Source organism: Ambystoma mexicanum, chromosome 5q, assembly GCF_040938575.1.
Source record: "Ambystoma mexicanum isolate Mex_15411 chromosome 5q, UKY_AmexF1_1, whole genome shotgun sequence".
In the NCBI taxonomy this organism is placed as follows: domain Eukaryota; kingdom Metazoa; phylum Chordata; class Amphibia; order Caudata; family Ambystomatidae; genus Ambystoma; species Ambystoma mexicanum.
Window position 1 is genome coordinate 1,336,448,348 of NC_090933.1, and position 25,533 is coordinate 1,336,473,880.

General features: G+C 47.1%; 1 protein-coding gene across 2 annotated transcripts in view; it reads left to right on the forward strand.

Annotated features, from left to right (window-relative positions):
* ADCK5 (aarF domain containing kinase 5) overlaps window positions 1–25,533 on the forward strand; it is a 925,852-nt gene that overhangs the window by 644,897 nt on the left and 255,422 nt on the right. For both annotated transcript variants that reach the window (XM_069621949.1, XM_069621948.1), the window contains exon 12: window positions 14,459–14,537. In XM_069621949.1, coding sequence (XP_069478050.1) covers window positions 14,459–14,537 — 79 coding nt within the window. The remainder of the gene's footprint in view (window positions 1–14,458; window positions 14,538–25,533) is intronic.

Genomic DNA, 25,533 nt, shown 5'->3' on the forward strand with positions numbered 1-25,533 from the left:
TTGAGAGAAGTCTGACTGCTCAGCCACAGCTACCAGGTAAATCTGGGTGGTACAGACTGCTACCAAAGGGGTTTACTGCTCTACCTGTAGTCTTAAATCTTTTGCAGTGTTCCCCAAGGGAACTGCACAGGTTTCTGCCTAACACTGGTGTACAGCGGTGGGATTTGTATTGAGTATACATTTTATTGTGCTTTAGATACCTTAGTGCAACTAACCACAAAGCTTAGCACTGAAAAAGTAAAACCTCTAACATGTCAGTTATAGAAAGCTATAGTCAAGAGTCCCTTGCAGCCAAAACTGCTGATTGTTTAAGAGTGCTCTGTAAACATAAGGATCTCCTGACTAAGGGCAAGAAAATGGAGCTGATTGAAAGATTGTTAGCTAACCAAAGTCTGGGTGATGGTTCAGAGGAGCCTACCACTCCAGCAACTGTAGATGACAGTATTGAAGTTAACATGGAGCAAAATGTTGATGATTCTGAGGAAGAGTCAGAAGAGGAGGGTGAGGCTGTTGTAACTGTCCCCCCTAGGCCTCTGCCTGCTCTACCTGCTGTACCTACTGGACCTTTACCAGGTCCCACATTTAGTCCTCAGTACTTTGAACTGGAGAAAATGAAGCTAGAATTGGAGTATAAGAAACTTAATGCTCAAACTGACAAAGAACTAAGGCTAAGGGAAATGGAGCTCAAGTATGACTTAGAAATGAAGAAATTATCTGTTGAGAATGTTTCTCTCTCTGGCTCCTCTAGAAGTTCCAGTCCTAAAAGACCCCGGATGCCTAAAGAATTGGTTGGTATGTATGAGCCTAAGTTGGATGTGTTGGATTGGTTGTCTCTGTTTGAATATAATCATGGGCTCCAGAACATCACAGGAAATGACTTACTCACCTGGTTGTTCTCTAGGCTTCCCCCTGTTGCAACTGATGTGGTAATGGAGATGGGGGAGGAGGATAGGAAGGACTATGAATGTGTGAAACTAGCTTTGATAGCTAGGTTTGGGAAGACCCCTTCCCAGTATCTTAAGAGGTTTAGGAACCTCAAAAAGCATGATGGTACCCCTTGGGCTACCTGGGTGAGTGAATGTTTGAAAAACTTAGATGGATGGATTAAGGGTTACAAGGTGAACACTTATGAGGGGATGAGAAATCTCTTTATGTTGGAGTCAATTTATGATGCCTGCTCTCCTGAGCTCAGACAGCACTTGGCTGATTCACAGGAATTGGATCCTAGGAGACTAGCTAAGGCTGCTGACTTATGGGTTGCCAACAGGGCCACTCACAAGGATTCTGGGGTAACTCAGAGGAAGGATGGGGAGAAACAGCCTAAAAAGGACTCCAAAGAGAATTCTAATACCTCCCATACCCAAGAGGGCCACAAACAACCAAATAACCAGGGTAAGCCCCAGGGTAAACCGAATCAGGCTAGTGTACCTTCTGGCCACAAGCCAGAAGGAGGTCAGAACAAGCCACCCTTCCAGAGAGCATTTGGACAATGCTATGTCTGTCAGGGTACTGACCATATCAAAGGAGATCCCAAGTGCAAGGGTAAACCTGCAGGGATCAGCACAGTCTCCTTAGCCTTCACGCCTGAGGATGAAGTACAGATGACTAGTGCCCACTTTGAACTCTTTGCTGAAGAACCCTTGGGTCTTCAAGCAACTGTAAACTTAGAGCCTATGGGTCTGGTTAGTCCCCAGAATAGGGTTGTGTATAACTCCCTACCTGTTAACTCTAAGGTGTATTATGTGGACAGTGTTCTTGTCAATGGCCAGGATACTCCTGCCAGGAGAGACACTGGGGCCAGCAGAACAGTAGTGGATGAAAGCTTCTTTCAACCTGAGGATGTGGCCAAAGCACCCAAAGGTCCCACTAAAATGTCTGGAGGCCCTGTCCAAATGGTTCCTATTCTACCAGCCCTCATTCAGTGTAACAACATGACAGTGAGGATCCCTGTCAGTGTTCAGACTGAGGTACCTGGGAAGGTCCTGTTGGGGAATGACCTAAGAACTCTAGGAGTAGTGTCACATACCCCCAGGCCTCCCAGTATGGAGAAGCAGAACTTAACCAAATTGGCTAGACAGGCTACCTTGAAGGACCCTTCTAAGCCTGTGGGACCCTCTACTGAGAACCCCACTACAAGCCCTGGTGTTAGTAAGTTGACCTCTAACCCAGGCACAGTTCAGGATAGTATGCTAGGAACATGGGAGCCCCAACCAAGCTCCACCCTTGTTCCCCTAGTTTCCGAGTCTCTGACCCCCCCTACTTCTGAGGAAGAGGTGGATAGACCAACTAGGCCCCTATCTGGACCTGAGAGAACTGGTAATTCTCAGTGCTGGTGGAAAACCAGAAAAGAAAAGTCTAAGGCCAAAAACCTTCAGACTGTTGGACCTTCTACTGAAGACCCCAACTCAAATCCTAATATTAGGGGGGAAACTCCTAAAATAGGTAAGGGTAGATCTAAGAGGAAGGGGAAGCAGGTACATTGCCTAACCCCAACCCCTCCAACCAAGAGGCCTAAGACCCAACCTGCTCCCACAAGAGAGGTGGTGAGGAACCTTGGAGGCCCCTCTAGATCTAAGGGAATCCTTTATAAGGACCCCTTCAAAAAGCCTAACATAGGTTCAGAAGTTGTCCCAACTTCTGAGGGACTGGTCAACCAGATCCCCTATAACAAAAAGACTGATGTTCCTCAAAGGGTTTGTAGGTCCTTTAGCTTGCAAAAGAAAACCTTTGAGTTCTCCCTTAAGCATAGGTCAAGGTGTCACCATCAAAATGCTGATGGACTCTCTAGGATGTATATCATCGACTAGAGGTATGAGGTTCATCCAGGAGTGGATTAAATCCTCCTGTCCCTTAGTCTGGGGGGGGCGAGTGTTAGGGAGAATTCTCTGTTTAGGCTGAATTTCCCTACCTAGTGAGTCCCCCAGCAGCTTTGCTGGATTTCTGGGGTTTAATTTTTTCTCCTGCCAAGAGTGAGACTCTTTTACCCTCACTCTTGGACATGTTGAAGTGTGTTTTCTTGGTTAAACCTTGTGTTGAATGGGCTATGGGGTCTTTTACTCCATAGGGCCTCATGTATTTTTGTGATGTGGGTCACACAGCACCCTCTGTGCCGTGACCCAGGGGTGTCCTAGGGACTCCCCAACATAGACTCCATACCCTGGGACTGACTACTGTCTCCCAGGGCATGTAAAGTCACCAAAGACTTTGCTAGTCTTGAATCCTGAACAGAACCAGTACAAACCATCATATTGTGGACGTACTGGCTGGGGCAATTCGATTGCCCCAGGGTCTGTTAGTCGAGGGGGCACGTCTCCGTCCCCCCTGATCGAGTTTTGGCTGGTGGCAGTGGAAACTACTTTTTATATTCGACCGCGAATATTTTCCTATGGGATTTCCCATTGTTTTAGGCTAACACATTTAATTATTTATTTACGGTAGCCTTAAACATACCGCCGGTTTATATATTTATTTTTATAACTCCGGTTGGGACTTTTTGCCAAAACTTGATTCTAAAATGGCGTTGGTGTTCGCCTCTGTAACTCTGACCCAAAGTGGAGCCCTTTGTTCCACTTTTGGCGGGCTTCTCCACAGAAGCCCTCCAAAGTGGTGCCACTCTGTCTGGGGTACTTAGGAGGGGTGGAGGGGGATTTAGGCACCCTGGACTGAGTTACCTTGGTAACTCAAGTCGCACTCCGTCCTGATTGGCCCAAGTGGTGAGCCGCCCGGCTCACCACTTAGCATGTTTGAGTGACAGCTAGGCTGGGTGAATGGGGGCTTGTTGCATAAAAGCAGGGCTTTGGGGACTGGGACTTCAGAAGTCGCCACAGGACCAAGAATCCGACGAGGGAAGAGCTGAGCCGACCTGCTTCGACGACACCACCCGGTGGAGCCCTGCTGAACCGTCTCACCACTTTTTCCCGACGACCGAGGAGAACTCTTAACGGAGTGGCTCCTTCCCTTGACTGGTGGGGACAACCAGTTTTCGCCTTCTTTCCGTTCTTTTGAGGTATCTCGTGGCCGCCTTGCCTGTGCCAAGCACCCCGGCATCCGGAATACCACACTTTACCCCCATACCGCGAAAGTCGGTACCAACCCTTTAACCGGAGGACTCCGCGGCTGGTTTCTTCCCGGGCAGTGCTACGACCTTTCTCTTCTGCTCTTCAGCGAGATATTCTTCTCCCCTGACCGACGTCGAGCCTTGCTGTCACTGCCTGGAACAACTGCCCCCGCTGGAGGATCCTTTCCGCTTAAGGTACTGTGTTCCGCCTGGCTTCCCTTGCTACCGACTGTACGGGGTAGATTTAGTCCCCGGCTTTCGAACCTGGGAGTGCCTGGGACACTTTGGCTAAACTTTCTGAGCCACTCTAAACTCTTTTTGACTCTTTGCAAGACTTTGAATCTCTAACTAACAGTGTGATCTTGGGCACATTTTCGCTCCGGCTACTCTAAGAGTGGGCCCTGCCTAGTGACTTTTGCTCACCTGTGACTTTATTCTTCTTTAAGCCTATTGCAAGTGTTCTGGACCTTAGAGTGGTGTGTCTAACCTATTTCTGCTTTTTCTCTCCCTTTCTTGGAAACTACTAGAGTGTCATCTAACGTTAAGCACTCACCTCTGTTTTAATTAAGTGGTGTTAACCTAGAGTTGTCTAGATAGGAGAAAGGATTGAATTTACTTTCATTATAACTGTGTTGGAGTGTTTTTACCATATTCGTTGTTAGAGTGTTTTTACTTATGTGTGTTTTTAAATAAATAACTATATTCTTTTGAAACCAAGCTCTGGTCAGTGTTTGCTTGTGCTATTGTGTTTTGGTACATATTGTGTATACTTTGCATACTGCCTAACTCTTCTTGAGAGAAGTCTGACTGCTCAGCCACAGCTACCAGGTAAATCTGGGTGGTACAGACTGCTACCAAAGGGGTTTACTGCTCTACCTGTAGTCTTAAATCTTTTGCAGTGTTCCCCAAGGGAACTGCACAGGTTTCTGCCTAACAGCGGTCACCACTCTCCCCCTTTTATTGAAGTGCTGTCCAATCTAAACTAAATATCCCCAGCCCTCCGCGCGTCCAGGCTACACCCTGGTTTGCTCTCCTGTTGCCTGGGGGCCTTCAACCATGCCTATTTTGCTTGCGCTGCTCCTAATGCATCCTCCAAGTCTTTTCGCAGCTTACTGTCTGGCGATGTCATAGTGTTGTGTGGTGCGCTATGGGGGTGGGGCCGTGGCGGATGAAACTACATACGTTGGGTTGGTGTACCCTGTGGAGGGTCAGGCAGTGAGAGGTTACAGCCCTAATTGTGGTGGGGGTGAGCTGTTTCTTCCGGGGCATTTGGCTGCACTGCTCCCAGGGCTGGGCTCCCACCACCTTGGTGCCTGCGCTCTTCACTATCCTCAGTGTCCTCTATCATCTTCCACAGCTCTAAGATCTCCCTTCTCTTTTGAATCTTTTTACCTTTATACTTCGCGGCCAAAACGTTACTCGCGTGTTCCAATACCCCTCTGTTATTTTATTTATTTATTTATTTGCATTTGTATCGCGCAACATGCAGCCCAGGGGCATTGAGGCGCTGTTACAAGAAAATGTAAGAGGTTTGCCATACAGGTTAAAGCTCTTTCAGGGCTTTTGCCATCATTGATAGGCAGGCCTTGCATGTTGTATTGGTGATGTGTTCTGGCCATGGGCGGGAAATCTCCCCCTCCCCCCCTTGTGTCTCTACCACCAATTATTTTCTTTCTATTTCTTGATTTTACCCCTCTACAATGGCAACACACTCCACTTCGAATAGATTGTGTCCTCCCACGTATTCCTCATCTTATGATATCTCCATTTCCAGCTTCAGCTGCTTCAGAAATTCTTTCCAGGAGAGGGCGCTGCAAGTTGATGCCTGTTGACTCGATGTCCCTCTGAGGCCTCCGTCTTGATTTAAACGTCATCGATGGTATAAACCACGCACCGCAATCGTTGGCTTCAGTTCTGTTGTTTTGCAAAAGTTATCACTTTGGATACGATGCGCTTTGGTTCCCTATCAAGAATCTTGAAGTAAAAATCTTTCAAAAATGGCATCATCATCAGCGTTTTCGACTTCGAGATCGGGGTTTAAGAGGTGCCAGGATTGTGGGGCAAAATTGTGCGTTATGGACCCCCATTCGGTGTGTCTCTGGTGATTTGGTTCCTCTCGTGCTATCTTCGCCTGCAAGGCCTGCCTATCAATGATGGCAAAAGCCCTGAAAGAGAGAAGAGGAAAATTAGCAGCAGGTAGGTCAAAATCCCCTTCGACGACCCCTTCAAACGAATCGAGAAATATTTCTCCTCATTGAAAGAAGACAAAAAGATTGAGATCACGCAGTGGTTCTCACGTCATCTTCACGACGTTCGAAGCAAAGGCTTTGTCGTCTAGGTGCTCCCCAGAACCCGTGAAATGCTAGACAAAATCAGCCTCTCCGGCTGAGTGGGAGAAGTTCAGTGTTGAAATGATGCAAGCATTCGAGAATGCGGCCTTCACCACCTCGAGGACTTTTGAAAGCCATGCCCAGGTTGAACAATTCAACAAGAATAAGGGCAAAACCTGTGTGCCCTCGGGCCGGGAAGGCACATAAAAATCTCCTCGAGAGCGGTCGAAGGATACTTCGAGTCGAGACACATCTTCCTTGAGGAATAAGTCATTGACTCTTTCGGTGCCGAAAGACTCCTCGATGGACCATAACAATTCCTAGACGCCAAAGGCATCAGACAAGTCCTTGAAACTAAAAGCGTTGAAGCCCTAAACATCGATGGTGTCGAAGATTTCAACGCTGCCATCGAGGTCCTTGCCTCCCTTTCTAAAAAAGCCTCATTCATCCACCAGTGAACCGCTCTTTCAGAGTTCCATATCTGCTCCTTATGCATACCTGTAGCGAAGAGGAACAAGAGTTGGTACTTCCTAATTCCAAAAAAGGACAGATGATTGAGACCCATTTTGAACTTAAGAGACTTACACAAATTCTTCAGGAAGGACAAGTTCGAAATGGTTACCCTTTCTCAGATCCTTCAGGCCCTCAAGCTTCAGGACTGGATGGTATCATTGGACCTTCAGGATGCTTAATTTCATTTGGCAATCCATCTCAAGCACAGACAATACCTGATGTTCGCTGTTGGCGGTTCTCATTATCAGTTTCGAGTTCTGCCATATGGGCTGACCTCCGGCGGGGTGGGGTGGGGGTTCACCAAGTTGATTGCGGTGGTGGCAGCCAGTCTAAGGAGGTATTCTCCTACTATTAGTAGGTTACTTTTTGATCCCTTGCCCAATCCTTCTTTCATCTTTCTGGGTCTCTGTGGTATTTGCATCTTATTATGTTAGAAGAATTGAGGATATAAAGTGACACTTGTTCACTATTCCTTCTGTTACTGATTTGTTTTCTTCATATTTCTCCATTAGTGAATTGGATGTTACTACTTGGTTATTTCTCTACATCAGCTCCTTCTGACCCTCTGCCTTCTTCACTTGCCGGATGTTTTTTCCCTTTCTTTTACCTTATCTCATGGCCTTTTTTGTTTTACTATATCCCTGCAATCTGGTTATTTTCCAACAGACTTAAAACAGGCTACTATTATTTCTTTACTGATTAAATCTTGATGTGTCTTTACTGTCTCGTTATCATACTGTATCCCTTCTTCCTTATTTATCAACTACTTGAAACACTGGCACAATCTCAACTGTTTTAACTATCTTCATTTATATAATGTATTCTTACCAGTATAATCTTCAGGGATCGAAATTAAAATTGGATATGCAGGAGCTAAAAGCATAGGGACCCGGAGCCATTACTGAGACACAAGGAGCTAGTACGTAGCCTTCTGCAAATCTAGCTTCTACATAAGATGCCAACATATAATTGTGTTCATTATTTATCAACCCATATGCTTTAATTGTCATATAGTGTTCTAATGCCTATGTATAGATTGTCCCAAATGCACAGTGTGATTCTAAATGGTTCTTCGTGTCAGTCTTTTTATATGCTCTTCCATTCCAATATCTTTTTTGTTTAATTCTACTTCTTGTATTTGTCTTTGGCCCTGTTTACGTTGGTCGCCTAATCCATATAGATTCACCTTTTAGGTCCCAGACTAACGAATAAGTTGCCTTCTGCCATTTCTCTTTCTACTACATTTTCTCAATTTAAAATCCTTTTTAAAAGAGTTTTTTTCACTAGTTTTTCCTACTATTCGTTTGTTTGTCTGTATTAAATGTGTTTTTAGTTGTGCATGTCTTTTACTCGCTTGTTAATTATTATTGTAACTGTTTTTTCAATAACTGTGAAGCACCTTAGATAAAAAGGCTATGAAATATAATAAAGTAAAACATGATATATTCCCTCTGCCCTTTCCATGCATTCAGACCGCTGTTTAACCAGAGTCCCCCTACTCTAGACTGCATGCCTCACTTACAAAAGGGCCCCAAGGACGATACTCCCAAGGGTATACCTAGAGCAGGGTTACCTTCCAACTCCGAACCGCCCCTGTGGCCACCTCTTCATGCTAAGCAAGGAACCAATATGGACCCATAGGAGGCCGCTCTGGAATTCATCCAGTCCCCCACGCAGTTCATTAATCATCGATAGCTGCCCTAACCATGCCTCCTGAGCTATACAAGTAGCCCAACGTCTTTCCCTTCACAAGTAACAAATAACATGTTAACTATATAAATATATACAGCAATGGATACTTGGCTGCCTCAGCCAGCCATGTCGGAGCACAAGAGCCGCGTGTGGTCCTTTAAAGTATGTCCAGCTTATGTTTCTTGCAGAGCACAGCACCTTCCAGTCAGTTGACTTCCCTTTCTGACCCAGGTGCCAGCACCTGTCCTCTGCAAGCTCCTCAAATGCCACAATCACTGCCACTGGCTCAGGGATGTTCTTATCCTGCAGCACCTATTAAACCCAAGAGTGGCTGTGGGGGAGATTTTTCATGTTTATGCCAGATACCTTCTACCTGTGGGACCCCCAGCTTCTCATGTTACACTCCTGGATCTTTTTGTCTGTTCTCCTGAATGAGGGGAATCTTTTACCCCCTTATTCATTTCATGGGAACTGGTAAGGAATCGGGAGTAAGACTCGAACACAGGGTTATCTGGATGGTTTTCATAGACTTTTCAAAGTAAAAAGAGGGTTGGAAAAAAACCTACCTCGCCCTATCGAAACAAGGGGTTTCCCTGCCTCAGCAAAACTAAAGGATGTCAGGGTCATAATGTCCCAAAACAAAAGAGTTCTCCGTCCTGTGTCCAAAATCCTTACCTGACCGTTGCATGCTAAACACAGAATACATTGAAAAGGGATAGTCTGTCAATTGGCCATTTGTAGCTTTTTTAACATTTCCAACAAAACGTGCAAAAGGAAATGAATAATCATCAAAGTTCCACAATTCTCAGGAGACGGGGGTTCCCTTCCTCTGAGCTTCTCCGCAGTGGTAGAAATGTACTGAAAAAAGTAGTGGAACTGTGGTCTCGGCAGGGGAGAGGATAGGCGGAAGCATAGTGCAACATGTGACCAGGTGTTGCAGCCGGAGCAATGGAGTAGTCTAAGTGACGAGTAACTAGGGCTCCTATTATAACTTTACACTGGCACAAGGACATGAATGGACAAATCCTCTGTACAGACTGTTGAATATGGCAGTAAAAAGTAGAGGAATGGTGAATGGATAAGAAGAAAAGCAATGGAACACCGCTCCCAACCGTTCGTGCTCACTACGATCACTGCTTCTCCGGTACTTTACAGCTCAGTCACAATTCTCAGGAGGGGCTTCCCTTCCCCGAGTCTCTCAGGCATCTTACAGTTCACAGTACCTAACATGGTATGGATCTTTCTGTTCTCTCTCTTTTCCACAATATGCAACTTTCCAGCCCAGGGAGTATGGCTCCCTTCCCCTGGATTTCACACCATTGGGTGCGAGTCCCGGACTCGCAATCAGTTCACCTCGTATTCTCTCCTGCCAGGACTTTCTTACTTTCTTCTCTCAATTGTGAGTGCAGGTCCCAAACTCGCAGAACAGATTGCCTGTATACTCACCTGCCAGGACTTTCTCAAAGTTCACTTCTATTTGGGTACGGGTCTCAGACTCACAAAACATGTTGCCTGCCAGGACTTTCTGAGCATGTAACGGTTTAACTCATGCAGCCACTGGGTCGTTGACCCTCTTTCATCCGCTTCAATTAGTAATGTACTCAGCATCCCAGCTCCCTTGCTCAAGTTCACCCCATCAATATTACTGTCTCTTATCGATGTGCGGCATGCACTGCAAAGCCCCCTGGCATCCCAATCCCCCTTTCTGGGCTCACCGGTCTCTCATGGCTGCTTCGGCTTTCTCTGCGGTCCTCCAGTGGGGTGCTTCCTCCTCCTTCTCTCCACATCTATGGCGTTATAAATGCCCTATCATATCTTCTCCTGCTGTCGGCCTCCCGTGCGGCGTACCTAAGATCTCCGAGCCTCTTGTGCCAACGCCAATTGGAGCTCTCCTGCTCCCTGCTGCAGCTGGCCTCTCCCTCGCTGGCCTCTCCCTCGCTTCCCGAGCCTTGTCGAAAGTAGTGGATTTCCATCTTCCTTGCTGCGCAGGGGTTTTAAATGTCCTGGCACCTATGGGATCTGTGCAACAACTAGAGTGCATCTCTGGTTCGGTGGCTTCAGCGCTCAGAATTGCTCTAGTGCTCAGCTACCCGCTACCTTCCCCCGGCCATATGAGGAGAGAGTTTCCCTGGGGAGGGAGTGATGACATCGCTAGATTCATCATAGAACTCTTGTTTATTATGTTTTTACTTTATTTTATAAAGTCTTGCTTTCCTCCATATTTTCTATGGCATCTGTGATTCACTTTTGCAGCACACAGCACCTTTTGTGCAGTGTTGCTGGGAGACCCTTCCTTTTGATATTCTTTTATTTTCCTTGTGAGAACTAGGATAGGGGGATACTTTTTATCCTTACCGTTTCTTTTGTGAGATCAGCACACAATACCCTATGTGGAGTGCTGAGGGGTTACATAGCACCCCTTTCTCACTGCTCCTGTGACATTTCTGTTACAGTGACCAGCATACCTGAATGGCTGGTGGAAGTGGAGGCGTTCTAACGACTTGTGTGTAATTATTACTGGCAGGCTGTATTCACAGCTGTGGTAATGCACAGAAGGGTCACTATTGAACCATGATGGGGGCTGTATTCATTCATTGCCATTTTTTATGTGCTTGTCCTTTCTTGGCTTTTCTGTCTAACTGGGTTTGGGAGGGTTGGGGGGTGCGGGGGGTGTCCCGGTTTGACTTTTGTCTTCTAACTGGAATCCTTTGTCAAGCCCGCCGAGGTTCCAGTGTCTGTGAGGACAGTACGCAGGGGACCAGCCCGGAACTCTGATGTTCGTTGTCTCCTGGGATGCCTGCCCGGAACCTGTTCCAACGGGGAAACTGGCTGTCCCTGCGACCTCGAGCCTGAGTGCAGTGCATCCTCTTGCCATGAATGAATCCTGCCAAAACTTTGGTGGACTCCTCCCGGACCACCAGAGGCAAGAACTCAATGTCCCGTCACCAGAGTGCAGGACCCAGCGAGCAAGGTGAATCAATTAGACGAGAGCCATTCTTCCTTGATGTCTCTGAAAAGGTGCCAAAACCATAGATCCATTTTAGAGCATAAAGAATCCTTTGCTGGGAGTCCCTTCTCTCGGCTGCTGCTGTGACATCCTTTCAAGAATCCCTTCTTTTGTCACCAGTACGAAGGAACAGGAGACCGGGTCTGCAGCTGCTGCATTGTGAAGGCCTCCGGCTTCATCCTCTTCATCGCTCCTGAGGCACTGAGGGACTCTTGGTAATACTTACATTGAGTCATTCTGTCGATCCTTTATTGCTGGAGTGCTGATTCCGGTGTTTGGGTGCTTGCCCATGCACGATGCCCAGGCCTAACGCTTGTGCGCATTCAGGGAGCCTTTCCCAAGGTCCCTGAACCATTTCTGACCAGCAAAAGCTTGCTACTTACTTGTACTGAAGAAATCCTCTGGACCTTTGCCTTTTCTGCTGCTGTGCCTTAACTGCTTTTCCTCCAGTTTGACTTAGAAGCACTCGTACCTAGACGGGGATGGACTGCTAAAGTCTTAAGGCCTCTGCAAAGTATCACACGTCTTTAAAAGGACTGACCTGCTACTGCTGTTGGCGTTCATCATTTTATTCAACCAACAGAATATTTTGAGTTGATAATAGTGGTTTTTCTTACCTTATAATTTACGTGCCTGAATTATTTTATTGGTTTTCCTTGCGTTTAATGGTTTTGAAATACTACGTACTTATTTGTTGATTTGACTTTGCTTTGTGTATATATATAAAATAAAGAACTATTTATTTACAACTACAAGTGTGTAAGTGTTTCTTTGGTCCTATGTGTATTCTAAGTTCTTTGTACTTACCTACAGCTCACATCTCCCTCCTAAAATCATCTTGGCTCCTCTGCCACACAACCAAAACCTTGAGCGGTACAGGCCTATACTGGAAATTGGAGCACTGTATACCAAGGGGACCAAACATTTTATAGAGTCCTACCATAAGTGGACTTCAGAAAAACGGCCCCAACAGTGGCGCCCACACACGCTCCACAGCAGACCCGGGATGCGGACAAGCCATGTAGTGTTGTAATCAAAATGATGAAGGCGCATAGCCTTTAGTGGATGGGGCCTGCTACCCTTCCACTGCAACATGCCTGTGCGGTGCTTAGTAGCGGGCCGGCCCTTACTTTACTTGGTCTCTGCTGGCGTTACCTGAGCAGGGGCACGGCTCCCCAGTGCCCTTGCTCTCTGCATTCCTGCTGGTTCTGGGGTAGATTTAGACTCTCCTAATCCTTACAGTCCATCCTGTCTGGCCCTGGGTCGGCTGTTCTCCACATGCTGTCTCCGAGCGACGCTCTAGTGCTCTGGAAGCGCACCTTGCCCTACTCGGGCTCAAACTTACGTGGGCGGAGCTTTGACCCCGGGACTGGCAGACGCTTCTGGGGTCGTCTCCTCAACATGGCCCAGGTCATCATCTTCTTTGGGCTGCACCGCTGCTTGCTGGACCACTCTTGGCATATGTGGCCCAGAACAGCAAGGCCCACACGATCCCCTAGGGGGCTGCTCGAGGCCGCAGCACGTGGCCCCTGCTCTTCCCTTTTCAGTCACTCTACCGATCTTCAGCCACGCAAAGCGTTTCCATAGTACTCTTACCTGAGGGCTGACCGTTCTTTGTACATGCTCCCCAAAATTCTAAGTCACCCCCCTATGAGAGACCCATTGATGTAACCTGAACAACAAAGTGTCACAGTATAAGAACATACATAAGTTTGCATTAAACTATACTTAACCAGCTCTGTGCCTGTGTCTTGATTTGTTGCTTTCCTTCCCTATCAATGTTATTTATATATTGCACCCCCCACCTAGCCAGGACCTAATTGGGCTGGGGTTTACAAAAATGTAACTTCAAATAAATTATTATTAATATTATTATGGTATTTGATCGCAGACCTAGCTTCGAGAAGCAACGGAGCGCTTTACAGAGGTATACAACAGTACAGATGCACAAGAGGGCGCTTTTCAGAGGTAACAGATATACAGTGGGGGTAGAGGAGGGGTAGCCTGTGGTGTGGAGGAGAGGGGCGGCCGGTGTCTAGCGAGTCAGATGGTGCGAGGGGCGACATGATGGCCTGGGTGTTGAGGAGGCGAGATTCCCTGAAGAGGTGGGTCTTGAGTTATTTTCTGGATTGTAGCATTGTGGAGGCGAGTCTGATGCCGACGGGGAGGAGGTTCCATAGTCTTGGGGTGTAGGCTTGTTTTGTGGTCCTTTCCTTTTTTGCAGCGGCAGATTTCAAGTCTGCAGGTGTCCTGACTTCTGGTTGTGTGTTCTCTGTCGCAGATGCTGAGTTTGACTTATATGCCTTAGCCAGTCAGTTCTAGTATTAACAATTTATGCATTTTTATTTTAGATTTTATTTAAAGTGAGCACCTCTAAACCTAAAAATCTTAAACCTTCCTCACTCTTGTGATTTTATCTGGATTCTCTCTGATTTGTTAGTGAGAAGATTTTCTTCCAGGTGTGGGATGTGGGTTGCTTCCTATGAGGCACCACTCTTGTGCCTGGGGTAGGCATAACAGAAGGGGAAGCTTTTCCAAAGAGGGCTCTATTTTTGATTGATTTAATGCCAGTATCCTACAGGCATGGAGTGGGTCTATGGATCTGTATGTGTGGAATAATGCCGGAATTGCAGAAAACTGTGACGAGTGCCGCAAGCATTGGGGTTTTAGCTCTTTATCATGTAGTGTGGAAAGAGTTGGCCCTTAGGTTCGATTTGTGTGCATTTCTGATGCTGACGGTAGTGCACCGCTTGTGTATGACTGAAGCGCACTACTATGACTGAAGACAGGTTTTTTGGTAGTAAAAGGTTTGCTATGCGTTTGTCCCCTCTTGGTAATTCATGTTCCTTTTGTTTCTAGTGCTTGTGAATAAGGGTCCGGATGAGAAGGCACAGCTGATCCTCCTTGACCATGGGCTTTATGAGTACCTGAGCGAAAAGTAAGTCAAATGTCTCCGAAAGATGTATTCTTTAGTTGGAAGAAATTCATTCAGCAATATGAACATTTGCATGTATTAACTACAAATAAACAGCATTCTTATGAAATAGTAAATGGCCTATGCAATCCCAAAACACCTTTAAATTCAGTATCCAATCAATTACGCAGGTGAGTATTATTTTTAGCTTCTTTACAAGGGCCTAAAAAGTGTTAGTTAATGTGCATATAGCATTTCATATAAAATAACAGGTAGGTTCTAGAAAAGAACCAAGTGTCCCACAAACTCTCAAACCACAATATAAAGAAGTATTGACACATGTACAGTGGGATGAACCTGAAGGTAACATCACTAACTTCTCTGGAAAATCTGTTCCCAGGTGGTCCGGGAAGGGCAGAGGCTACCTGACACCAATCCTGGGGGTGGCTATCTGCTGGACGACTACCTGGGGAGAGACCGACCCCTGGAAGAAGAGTGTTCTTTATTAGAAAAGGAAACACTCAATGCCCCTTTAGTTCAGAATAACAACTGTAACTGTACACTACCCCCTGTTGCAAAACAGGTCATCTCCTGATGGATAATGTTATGTCTCGGAGTGCTATCAAAACGCGGGCAAGGAGGTGCCTTCAGGGCTTAGGGCCCCCTCATGCAGATAGGTTGCGGCCTCTTTGTCCCTCCAGAGAGGAGTGCCAGCAAGGTACGTTTGTCGGATGGCTCTGTTGTCCTCATTGCACAAGTTTACCAAGCATTACAGCCTAGATATTGCCAGAATGGCCGATAACCGTTTTGGAAGCGCAGTCCTCCAGTCTTTCTTGATGTGACTTCTGTTGGGTAGATGTTCCTTCTTGAGAGAAATCATCCCCACTTTGTGAGTCCCCCTGCCCTTTTTGCTGGACTCTTAGATTTTATCTAATTCTCTCCGAGCGAGCAGTAACCTTTTTCCACACTCATTCTTTTACTCTGTACTTGGGAACCCTTGTTTACCTCTTTTTGGTACTTTCTAATGGAGTTATGCTTTCCTCCATGTTTTCTGGCATCTACATTTTACTGTTGTAGCACACATCACTTTCTGTGCACTGTTGCTGGAAGCTCTTTGAGCTTTCCTTTTTATCCTACCTGGGTAGGACACCCCTTAGTCCCTCCTGTATTTTATTTTGTGAGATCAGCACACCCAACCTTATGTGGAGTGCTGATGGGAAACATTGTCTCCCTTTCCTCACTGTTCCAGTAACTTTTAATGTCACAGGTGCATCTGACAGGCTGGTGGCAGTGTACCTGTTTGCATGACTATCTGTGGACTTCTACCGCGGGCTGTCTTCGCAGCTACAGTAGGGGACACAAGGGATCCACATTTACCTAAAATTGTGGATGTACTTTTTTAAACCCTGTTCATAATGACTTGTCCTTGCTTGGGTCTTCTTCTACCTACCTGGGCGGGAGGGAGGGAGGGAAGGAGGGAGAGTTGGGCGTGGGGAGGGTCTTGATGGGTCTTTTGTCTTTGTCTGGCTACTCTTGGAAAGCCTGCCAAGGCTCTGTGAGTGCCTGAAAGGACAGGAAGTGTGGGGGAGTGGGGTAACCGAAATGCCCCCTGGCATTTGTCCTGCAGTGTGCCTGCCTGGGACCAGTTTGAACTGGGAGGCTAGCTGGGACAGCCACCCCCTCCCTCCTCCAGATGTGCATGAAAGTCTTGAATGGTGATTGGTGTGCTCAGCTAGATTTCTTGCATAAAAGGTGAGGGTCATGGAGCTGAACCTCAGAGTCGAACACTGGACTGAAGATCTGAAGAGGAATTCATAGAAGGATGTCCTAGCAACTTACAAGTGACCGCCAGGGCCGTTTAGTGACCACTGAAGACACAACACCGAATTCCTATTGACAGGGAAGATCTCTTGAAGACTCCTTCCTCCCCTGAACTTGAGCCTAACCAGCCTCAAGACCACCTGCATTTTGTGCCATCCCATGAAGTTCTGTCACCCTCCCGGGTTACTAACTCCCAAAACCCTGGCACCTGTGCCATTTTGCGGTGCAACATCTTGTGAAGTGCGGTTACCGGCTGAAACCTTGTGGGCATCCTTCTAGGCCTGCAGTGACTCTTTTCCACTCTTAAACATCCCCTCGGCTCGTCAAGAACCAATGAGAAATCTACCGGGCAACAACCATCACTGACCTAAAGCCCGTGAAGGGCTCCAACACACCAGTGCACCGGAGATCCACTGCTGGGTGTCCCACTGCTCGAGTGCACCCAACTGTTCCCTCCAAAGTTCCTTCTTCAGTGACCCAGGCCAAGAAACGGGGACCGGGAACAACTGTTGCCCCAAATTGGGAACCAATCTGCTGCACCAAGTTTCAGCTACTGTCAAGCCTTGGTACTTATCGTGATCTTGCTGCAGTATTCTTGTTTTCTTGAAGGGATGCAGTTAAGCTGTTACTTGCACCCCTCCCACCACCCCTCCAAGGCACCCAGAGTCCCATTGGAGTGAACAACCCATTGGTCTCTAAATTACCAAACTGTTACTTACCTGCAAGCCTGAAGAAAACCTTCATAGACTCTACTCTGCCTGTTGCTTACTTACCTACCTCTTTCCTCCTCAGCCCGTGCTCACTCGGCCACTAGTGCCCCCCTTGACTCTCTGAGACTCACCTAGTATAGGGTTGGACTTTTAAGGATTGGTTAAGCAGGGGTTAATTGAAGTTGTAAGCGTTGCTCTAAAATGTGTTTATCTATTTCAGTAGTTTCTCACTTTTGTGTTTCTTTACTTTGATTTAAAGCGTGCTACCTTTTATTCTACTGTGATATTACAGTGTGAATAGTACTTACATGACATATTTCTAAAGCCTTAGTGTATATATAATAAATAACTATTTGTTATATAACTGCTAGTGTGCCAGTGTTTCTTTGAACTGACTGTACGCTCCAAGTACTGTGTGCCTCACTACAGCCCTCTAGACTAACCTTGACTTCTCAGCCATTGCTACCACACCTTTGGGTAGTTCAGGCTACACCTAAATGGTACAACCCTGTCACCTAGTGGGGGCATTTCCAAGTTCTGTCACAGACAGAAACTTGTGTAAAACTCATACTTCCTCCGGCGTGGACACTGCTTTGGGAGTCTCTCTTTTTCTGCTGCATCTTTTATTTTAATTTTTTCCTTCCTGGCTAGACACAGATTCCTTCCAAATAAATCGGAAGCTAACACCAAACTAATTGCGGCTATGAGCTGCAGGCCACATTACTTTCCTCAATTAATTTAGTTTATTTGTACTTTCTCTGCGGCCTCTGCAAAGATCAAGTAGTCCTCACTTACAGGTTTACTTTACTAAGGTTACACAAGTCACACAATCCATCAGGTCTGGCAAGTACCAGCGGGGCAAGCTATGCACATCTTATGTCTGTAGGCTTGGTGATAATGGATGGCAATATAAAGATTGTTGGAGTCTATCAAGATAAGGAATCTGTGGCAGAATGCAATCAATTGAAGGAGAAATTGCTTAGCACTAATGTTCTTTCTATGGATTCTTCTTACACTCATTCCTCATCATCCTCTGTTATATAGCAGGCGGGAGGCCGGACAGATAGTTGAAACAAAACTCCTTTTATTCAGGATTACAATTGCACAATCTCCGGGTAAAGCAAAGGAAAAAGAAACTAAATGTTCTGCAGGACAAGGTGCACCAAGTTTAAGGATGTCAGCTCGGAGGCCTGCTTTGCAATTAGTTTGAGAGTCGACCCTCCTCGTTCTCGTGTGCTCTGCGTCTTAGTACGCCCAGTGAAAACCTGCCATATTTTCACTCCACTCTCCGTCGTCCTCGGGTTGCTGGGGAAAACAGAGAATGCCCATGAGTCCTTGAATGAGGGTTTTAAACCTCCCTGTGCTCCTCCCCTCCAATTAGAGGTTCCCAAACCCCTTAATCGTTCCGGTTGGGATCCCTCTCCCTTCTTTTCCCCGGCCCGCAGCTTTTCTCCCGCCACCCGCCATCTACTCCCGCCATCTGCCGGTAACTTTCCCCAACCTAGTATAGCGTCATATCGTGAGGATCTACGAGCATAAGGTAAGTGCTGTTTGTATTTTATTTTCGTGCAACGGTCATTTTGCTCTTTAGGCTCTGTTGCTTCGACCCGGACATAACGTGAGAAACCATGGTATCTGTAATCCACCGTTCTGGCTGTTTTGTTACTTCCGGACATGCCTGAAGTGAAGTTTTGTAATCCTGGTTATGGAGTGCTGTATGTTCCTCTAGAATGGGGAGGAGTGTTTTGAAAATTTCTGCCATTGCAATCACGGCCGGCTTGTAGTGTGGTTGCTTCTCGGTGGAATTTGGGCCGTCTCTTTGCGCAGGCTGTTCGGATGGTTTTGATTGTTATGATCGGACCTGTTGGTGTAGCTGCTTTTGGTTGCTCTGTCAGACATGGACCCTGGGTTCCGTCGAGTCCTGCCTCACATACTCCCCTCAAGGGACCAAGCCGTTCGGGCAGGTCCAGGGCACGAGACAGATAATCTGCCACAAACTGGTACTTCCCTGGTTTGTGTACAATCACGAAATTGTAGGGTCGCAGGGTGAGAAACCACTGTAGATCCTGATGGTTAGAGTCCTTCTGGGTCGCCATCCAATGTAGAGGGGCATTATCTGTGAATATGGTGAAACGTCTTCCCAGCAAGTAGTATCTGAGGGACTCAACTGCCCATTTAATCACCAGGCATTCTTTTTCCAAGGTGCAATATGGAAGTTCGTGAGGAAGTCATTTTCTGTTGGTCTGAAGATGACTATATCATCAAGGTACGCTGCAGCGTAGGACTCGTGTGGCTTCAGTATTTTGTCCATCAAGGCTTGGAAAGTGGCCAGAGCCCCGTGCAAGCCAAATGGCAATACTGTTAATTGAAAGAGCCCTTGTGGGCTGGGAAATGCCATCTTTTCTTGATCCTCTGGGTTAAGCAATATTTGTCAGTACCCTTTTGTTGGATCCAGGGTACTTAGATATGCGGCGAAACCCAGTTTTTCAATCAACTCGTCTATCCGAGGCATGTGGTATGCCTCATAATGTGAGATTGCATTTAATTGCCCAAAATCCATGCAGAACCTCATGGTACCATTGGGTTTGGGTACTAGCACCACTGGCCAGCACGTGGCACTTCTAGAGGGAATTATGGTGCCCAGTTTCCCATGTCATTGATTTTTCGTGCTATGTCACCTTGTTTTTCTTCGGGTATCCGATAAGGCCTGAGGCGTACTATCTTGCCTGCCTCTGTTGGTATGGAATGTGTCAAATATTGGTTCATCCTGGCAACCCAGAAAAGACAGCGGATAGCGGTTCAAGTCTTGACAACAGCTCATTTATTTGGTTTTTGCTCAGTTGTTCCCCCCAACCTCACGTCCTGTAAGCTGCTAGGTAGGTTTGGTACGGTTTGTTCTGGCACCGATATCTGATAGCGACATACACAATACTGTGTTTGTATCTTCTTTCCATAGTTTAAACAGATTAATATGGTAGTTCTGATGTTTAGCCTGTCTATCTGGCTGTTCCACTTCATAATTGACAGGTCCTAATGGTTTTGTAATCCGATATGGTCCCTTCGATTGGGCTAACAACTTGGTCTTACTTCCCACAAGTATGAATAACACTTAGTCTCCCACTTTGAGTGAATGAAGTCAGGCTCCCCGATCATAGTAGTTTTCCTGTTGTTCCTGGGCTCGCCCTGGGTTTTCTTAGGCATAGTTACGTAGGTTTCAAGGTGTTCTCGTAAGCCATTCACGTATTCAGTTAGGTTTGTCTCTTCCTGGGTCTCCCATGTGTGTTTTAACAACCCCAGGATGGATCGTGGCTGTCTTCCAAACAGTTCGAATGGGGACTACCCAGTAGATGATTGAGGGGTGTCTCTTAATACCATCAAAACCCCAGGCAGGACTCTGTCCCATCCCAACTCTGTAGGACTCGTGGCACGTTGTATCATTTGTTTAATTGTTTTGTTATATTGTTCCACGAGCCCATCAGTTTGGGGGTGGTATACTGATATTATTAAATGGGTCATTCTTAGGGTTTTACACACTTCCTTCATCACGACGGACATGAAGTTGCTCCCTTGGTCCGTAACTATTTCTTGGGGTATCCCAACTCTGGTGAAATATGGGAGTAGTACATCGCATACTTGCTTGGCTGAGGTTCCTCTTAATGGAAAGGCTTCTGGATACCTAGTGGCATAGTCCACTACCACCAGTAAGAACCGATATCCTCGGCTGCTGGGCTCCAAGGGCCCCACAATGTCCAATCCTATTCTTTGGAACGGTTCCTTAATTAGAGGCATCCTCTGCAGGGGAGCTCTGGGAGGTATGTGTGCGCTTAGATAGGAGACAGTATCTGGACTATTTCCCTGTCTCGATTGTGATGCCCATGTCCTTTTCCCACAATTTCTTGATGGTGTTTGTTGATTTCGTATGAGCCTGAACTATATTGTATAATTTGAATACCCCAGTGCCCGCCTGAGAGTACAATGACTGGAACATGCGTGTTCAAGGGGGTTCATCTGGGAAGGTTGGCCACCTTTCTTTGAACGCTGCTTTCATACGGTGGAATTGTAAGGTGACTAGTTGGTTACAAATTTACCATTGGGGAACATAGTTTTCATTGTGAGATCGTATTCTGGTAACCAGTTTTTCTGGATGGCAATGTCGTATGTCGGCTTGATGCCTGGGAAGTTCCAGAGCGGGGCTTGGGAATCATAAGGGGAGTCTATGTGGCGACATTTGTTTATTGCGGCCCATGCCGCAACTGTGCAGGAGGCAGGATCAAACTTGCAATCGTCTTTGTGTGATTTTGTAAATATGATGGATCGCAGGTCGGTTGGGTCGGACCGAATGACGCTCGATGGGTATATGAGGGATTCTATCCAAGGGGTCCTGCCAGAACTTCGCATAGTGTGCCTGTGCCACATAATAGTATCGTTCAAAATCAGGGGCAGCGAAGCCTCCCATCTCGTAGGGTTCGACCAACTTGTCCCATTTCATTCTGTTCGCGCCACCGTTCCACACGAAGGTGGTGGCCATGGAACGAACATTGTCAAAAAAGGGCTTGCCCGGCCATATAGGTACATTACAGAAGATATATAGGAGCTTAGGGAGCACTGTCATCTTAAGGACTGCTATCTGGCTGGCGAGGGATATGGGGAGTTTGGACCAAATTTGAAGTTTAGAGTATATGGTTTGTAGCGTGGATTCATAGTTGTCTATATAAAGAGAGTTCTTGTCGTGAGAGACCAGGATTCCCAGGTATCGGATGTGGTCAGGAGCCCATGCCAGGCCATGAGTGTTTGTGGGGCGAGTGGTAGCTCGTGTCAACGGAAAGATCTTGGATTTAGCAGTATTGATTTTGTAGCCTGAATGTGTGGTAAATTCAGTGATCACCGCCAAAATGGGGGATAGGTTCTTTTCTGGTTCCCGAACATATAGTAGAGCATCGTCTACATATAATGAGATGGCTTGGTATACCCCGGCCATTTTTATACCCCTCAGATCTTGTTCAGCCCTAACTGCAGCTGCCACCGGTTCAATTTTAAGAGCAAAAAGGATGGGGGAGAAGGGGCTCCCCTGCCTGGTTCCTCTGCATAGAGTAAATTGGTTGGATAGGGTACGATTGGTTAGAACTCTGACCTTGGGAGAGGAGTAGAGACGTTTGACACAGCCTATCAGATAGGGGCTGAATCCGAATTTGTGAAGAACCTCGAACATGTTTAGCTATGATACCGAAACGAACGCTTTTTCAGCGTCCAGTGATATGGCTGCTGCTTGTGCCTATGGTTTGATCTGTGCTAGGATGCTGAATAGTCTGCGCAGGTTCAGTGCCGTGGATCTGGTTGGGATAAATCCGCATTGGTCGGGATGTATTAAGGTGGTCATTTTGGGGAACAGTCTAGTGGCCAGTACCTTCGCGTAAATCTTGGCATCTGTGTTGATCAGGGACAAGGGACGGTAGGAGGAGCGTTCATTTGGTGGGCGTCTGGGTTTCAATAGCACCGTGATGACTGCATCTGACATTGACTCTGGGAGCGAACCAGCGCTCATAGCCTCTTCCCATACGAGAGTCAATATTGGGGCAAGTATCGGGGAGTATGTCTTGTATAGGTCGGCGTTCAGACCGTCCGGTCCTGGAGTTTTACCCGCTGCCAGTGATTTAATCGCCTCAGCGATTTTCTCGTCTCGAGTGCATCTATCGTGATTGGCATAGAGGCTAATGTAATAGTCTGTGTACTCAGAATTTATTTCATCCTCCCCGTAAACAGCCGTTCCCTCATCTGTTAGAATGCTCGTAATAGGGGTGTGGTTATGATCATTGCGAAGTATACGGGCCAGGTGGTGGCCTGCTCTATTGCCCTCCCCATATCTGCGTGCCCTGGCCGGGATGGCCATGTATTCTTGTTCTTTGGTGGCCAGTTCATTAAAGGTTTGGAGATGTAGGCTAATGTCCGCCAAAGTGCGTTTGTCATGGGTCATACTATAGGCAGATTCAAGCGTTTGCAGGATTGATTCTGTATTGGCCAGTTCGGTTCTGACGGTTCTGAGAAGGCCAGACGTCTTGGACATCAGATTGCCCCGTACCCATACCTTAAATGTTTCCCATATGGATACCCAGCTGTCCACCAAGCCTTTGTTCAACTGGAAGAATTCTTCCATCTCAGTGTGTAGAGTTTCTACTACATTCGGGTCCTTCAATATATTGGGGGGCATCCTCCATCGCTGTGCAGAGCGATTGATGTCGGGGAACAATATATCGAGAGTGACAGGGGAATGGTCCGAGAGTGTGCGCGGAAGGATGTCGCAGCATTCGATAGAGTTGATAAGAGGGGAGGAGATGAGCCAGTAATGTATTCTGGATTCAGAATCATGGACTGAAGAATAGAATGTATATTTTCTATCTGTGGGATGGATCCCTCTCCATGCATCGGACAGGGTTAGTTCCTCCTTGGCTTGGCGTATAATGTTGGCCGCTTTAGTGAGGGCTCTAGGTTTACTTGAGGACCTGTCCAGTGTGGTATCAAGGATAGTGTTGAGGTCCCCTCCCCACAGAACCCAGGCTTCCGTTGTCGGGCCTATCTCTGCAAGGAGGCGTGTGTAGAACTCTGGGTCATCTAAGTTTGGACCATATGTATTAACCAATATAAGTTTTCTGCCTGCCACAGTGACCTTGATCACAACATATCTGCCCTGTGGGTCGATTTTGCTTTTCTCTGTGGAGAACCCCAATGTGGGGTGTATTAACGTGATGACACCTCTGTTTTGGGAGGAGTATTCCGTATAATACCTATTGTTTCCCCATTGCCGCAGGATACTCTCGTTGGTGGATTTTAATGCATGAGTCTCTTGGAGCATAGCAATATGCGGGTGATACCTGTTAATGTATGCCCCTACTTTGATGGCTTTCGCCCTATTGTTTAGCCCTCGGATATTCCAGGTGAGCAGTTTTAGTCTAAACCCCCTGGGTGTACTAGTTTTCTGCGCCATTTCCGTGTGTCATAAAAAAGCTTGGGAGGGAGGGTTTTCACATAGAGGAGGACAGCGAGTGGAGCAGTGAGTGCAATTTTATCGGTGACTAAGCCAACTGAACATCGTGCCTGGTGCCCAACAGGGGCTTCCTGAGGTGTTAACATTGTTTTCGAACAATAGAACAGTCCCCTGTTGCCCGTACCCACCCCCACCCACACCATCGTACCCAACTTGATGATGAACCCTTTTAACTAACTTGTGGATGTTCCCAAAGAAGGGGACGAGTGCAGCAACTCCGCTTCACGTTCGAGCGCATCTGATCCGGCAGTATTCAAGGATGGGGGGCAGAGGTGTTCCCCTGCTTCACCCAGCTTCCAGCAGTTTCAGTGGCCAAAAGAGGCCAGCCATGACTGCGGCTGGGCCCAGTGAATAGTAAGACAGGCTATACAGGTTGTTGCAATTCGTTCTGGTCGAGCTCCCGTCTTCCGGGCGGAAGGGGTATCGAGGCTTCCATGTAGGCCAACGCAGTTGCAGGAGATTCGAAGAAGTGCGCTCTTCCACCATGCTGTATACAAAGTTTTGCCGGAAAGAGAAGGGCGTAGGGGACCTGTCTCAATCGTAGCTGGCACTTGATGGTTTCGTAGGATCGTCTTTGAGTTTGGACACCCGCGGAGAAGTCCGGATATCTATGGATGTTGTCATTTCCGAACCTCAGGGGTCCTTTTTCTCTTGCCAGCTTAAGGACGGCGTCCCTATCTCTGCAATTCAGCAGTTTGGCTATCACCATGCGGGGGGGATCCCCCGGCCTGGGTGGCGGAGCGAGGGAGCGATGTGCCCGCTCAACAAGGAACTGAGGTGAGAGTGCCTCCTCCCCAAGGAGAGATTTCAAAAGGTCTTTGATTCGGGACTCCATTGGACCTTTACAGAAGGTCTCCGAAAGGCCGACTTCACGGATGTTGTTCCGTCTGGACCGAGATTCCAAATCGTCGCATTTGTCACAGTTTATTCATTTCCCCTCTGAGGGGTGCAATGTCCTGGGTGTTTTGCCGAGTGGAGTCCTCATTCGTGCCAATTCTGCCTTCAGCTTCTGTGATTCTGGCACTTTCCTTGTCTAGACGAGTTTTGAGGGAGCCTATCGTGGAAACAATGTCGTCGAGCTTGACATTGATAGCCAGGAACCCATTTGGAACCGTGGTCAACAGGTGATCAAATTTCGTGTCCTCTGTATTCAAGGATGAGGCAGGGAGTTGAAGATCCGGGTTTTCGGGGGTGATTGTGAGCTTGTAAAGGAGTCCATGGGTCCTGTCTTCCTGTTTTTGCCCGCGTTTTTTGCAGGCATTGTGAAGGTGAAAAAACAGCCTAAGCCAGGTGATATGAGAAGGCCGTGTGATGAGTTGTAGTGGGGGACGGCTCGGGAGGGTGTGAGGCCCGCAGGGATCACGGTGTGTATGCAACGTTGATTGCGCCAAAATAGCGTGTTCTGTGGCCTATGCGGGCCAATGTCCTTCAGGGCTGAAATGCACAAATT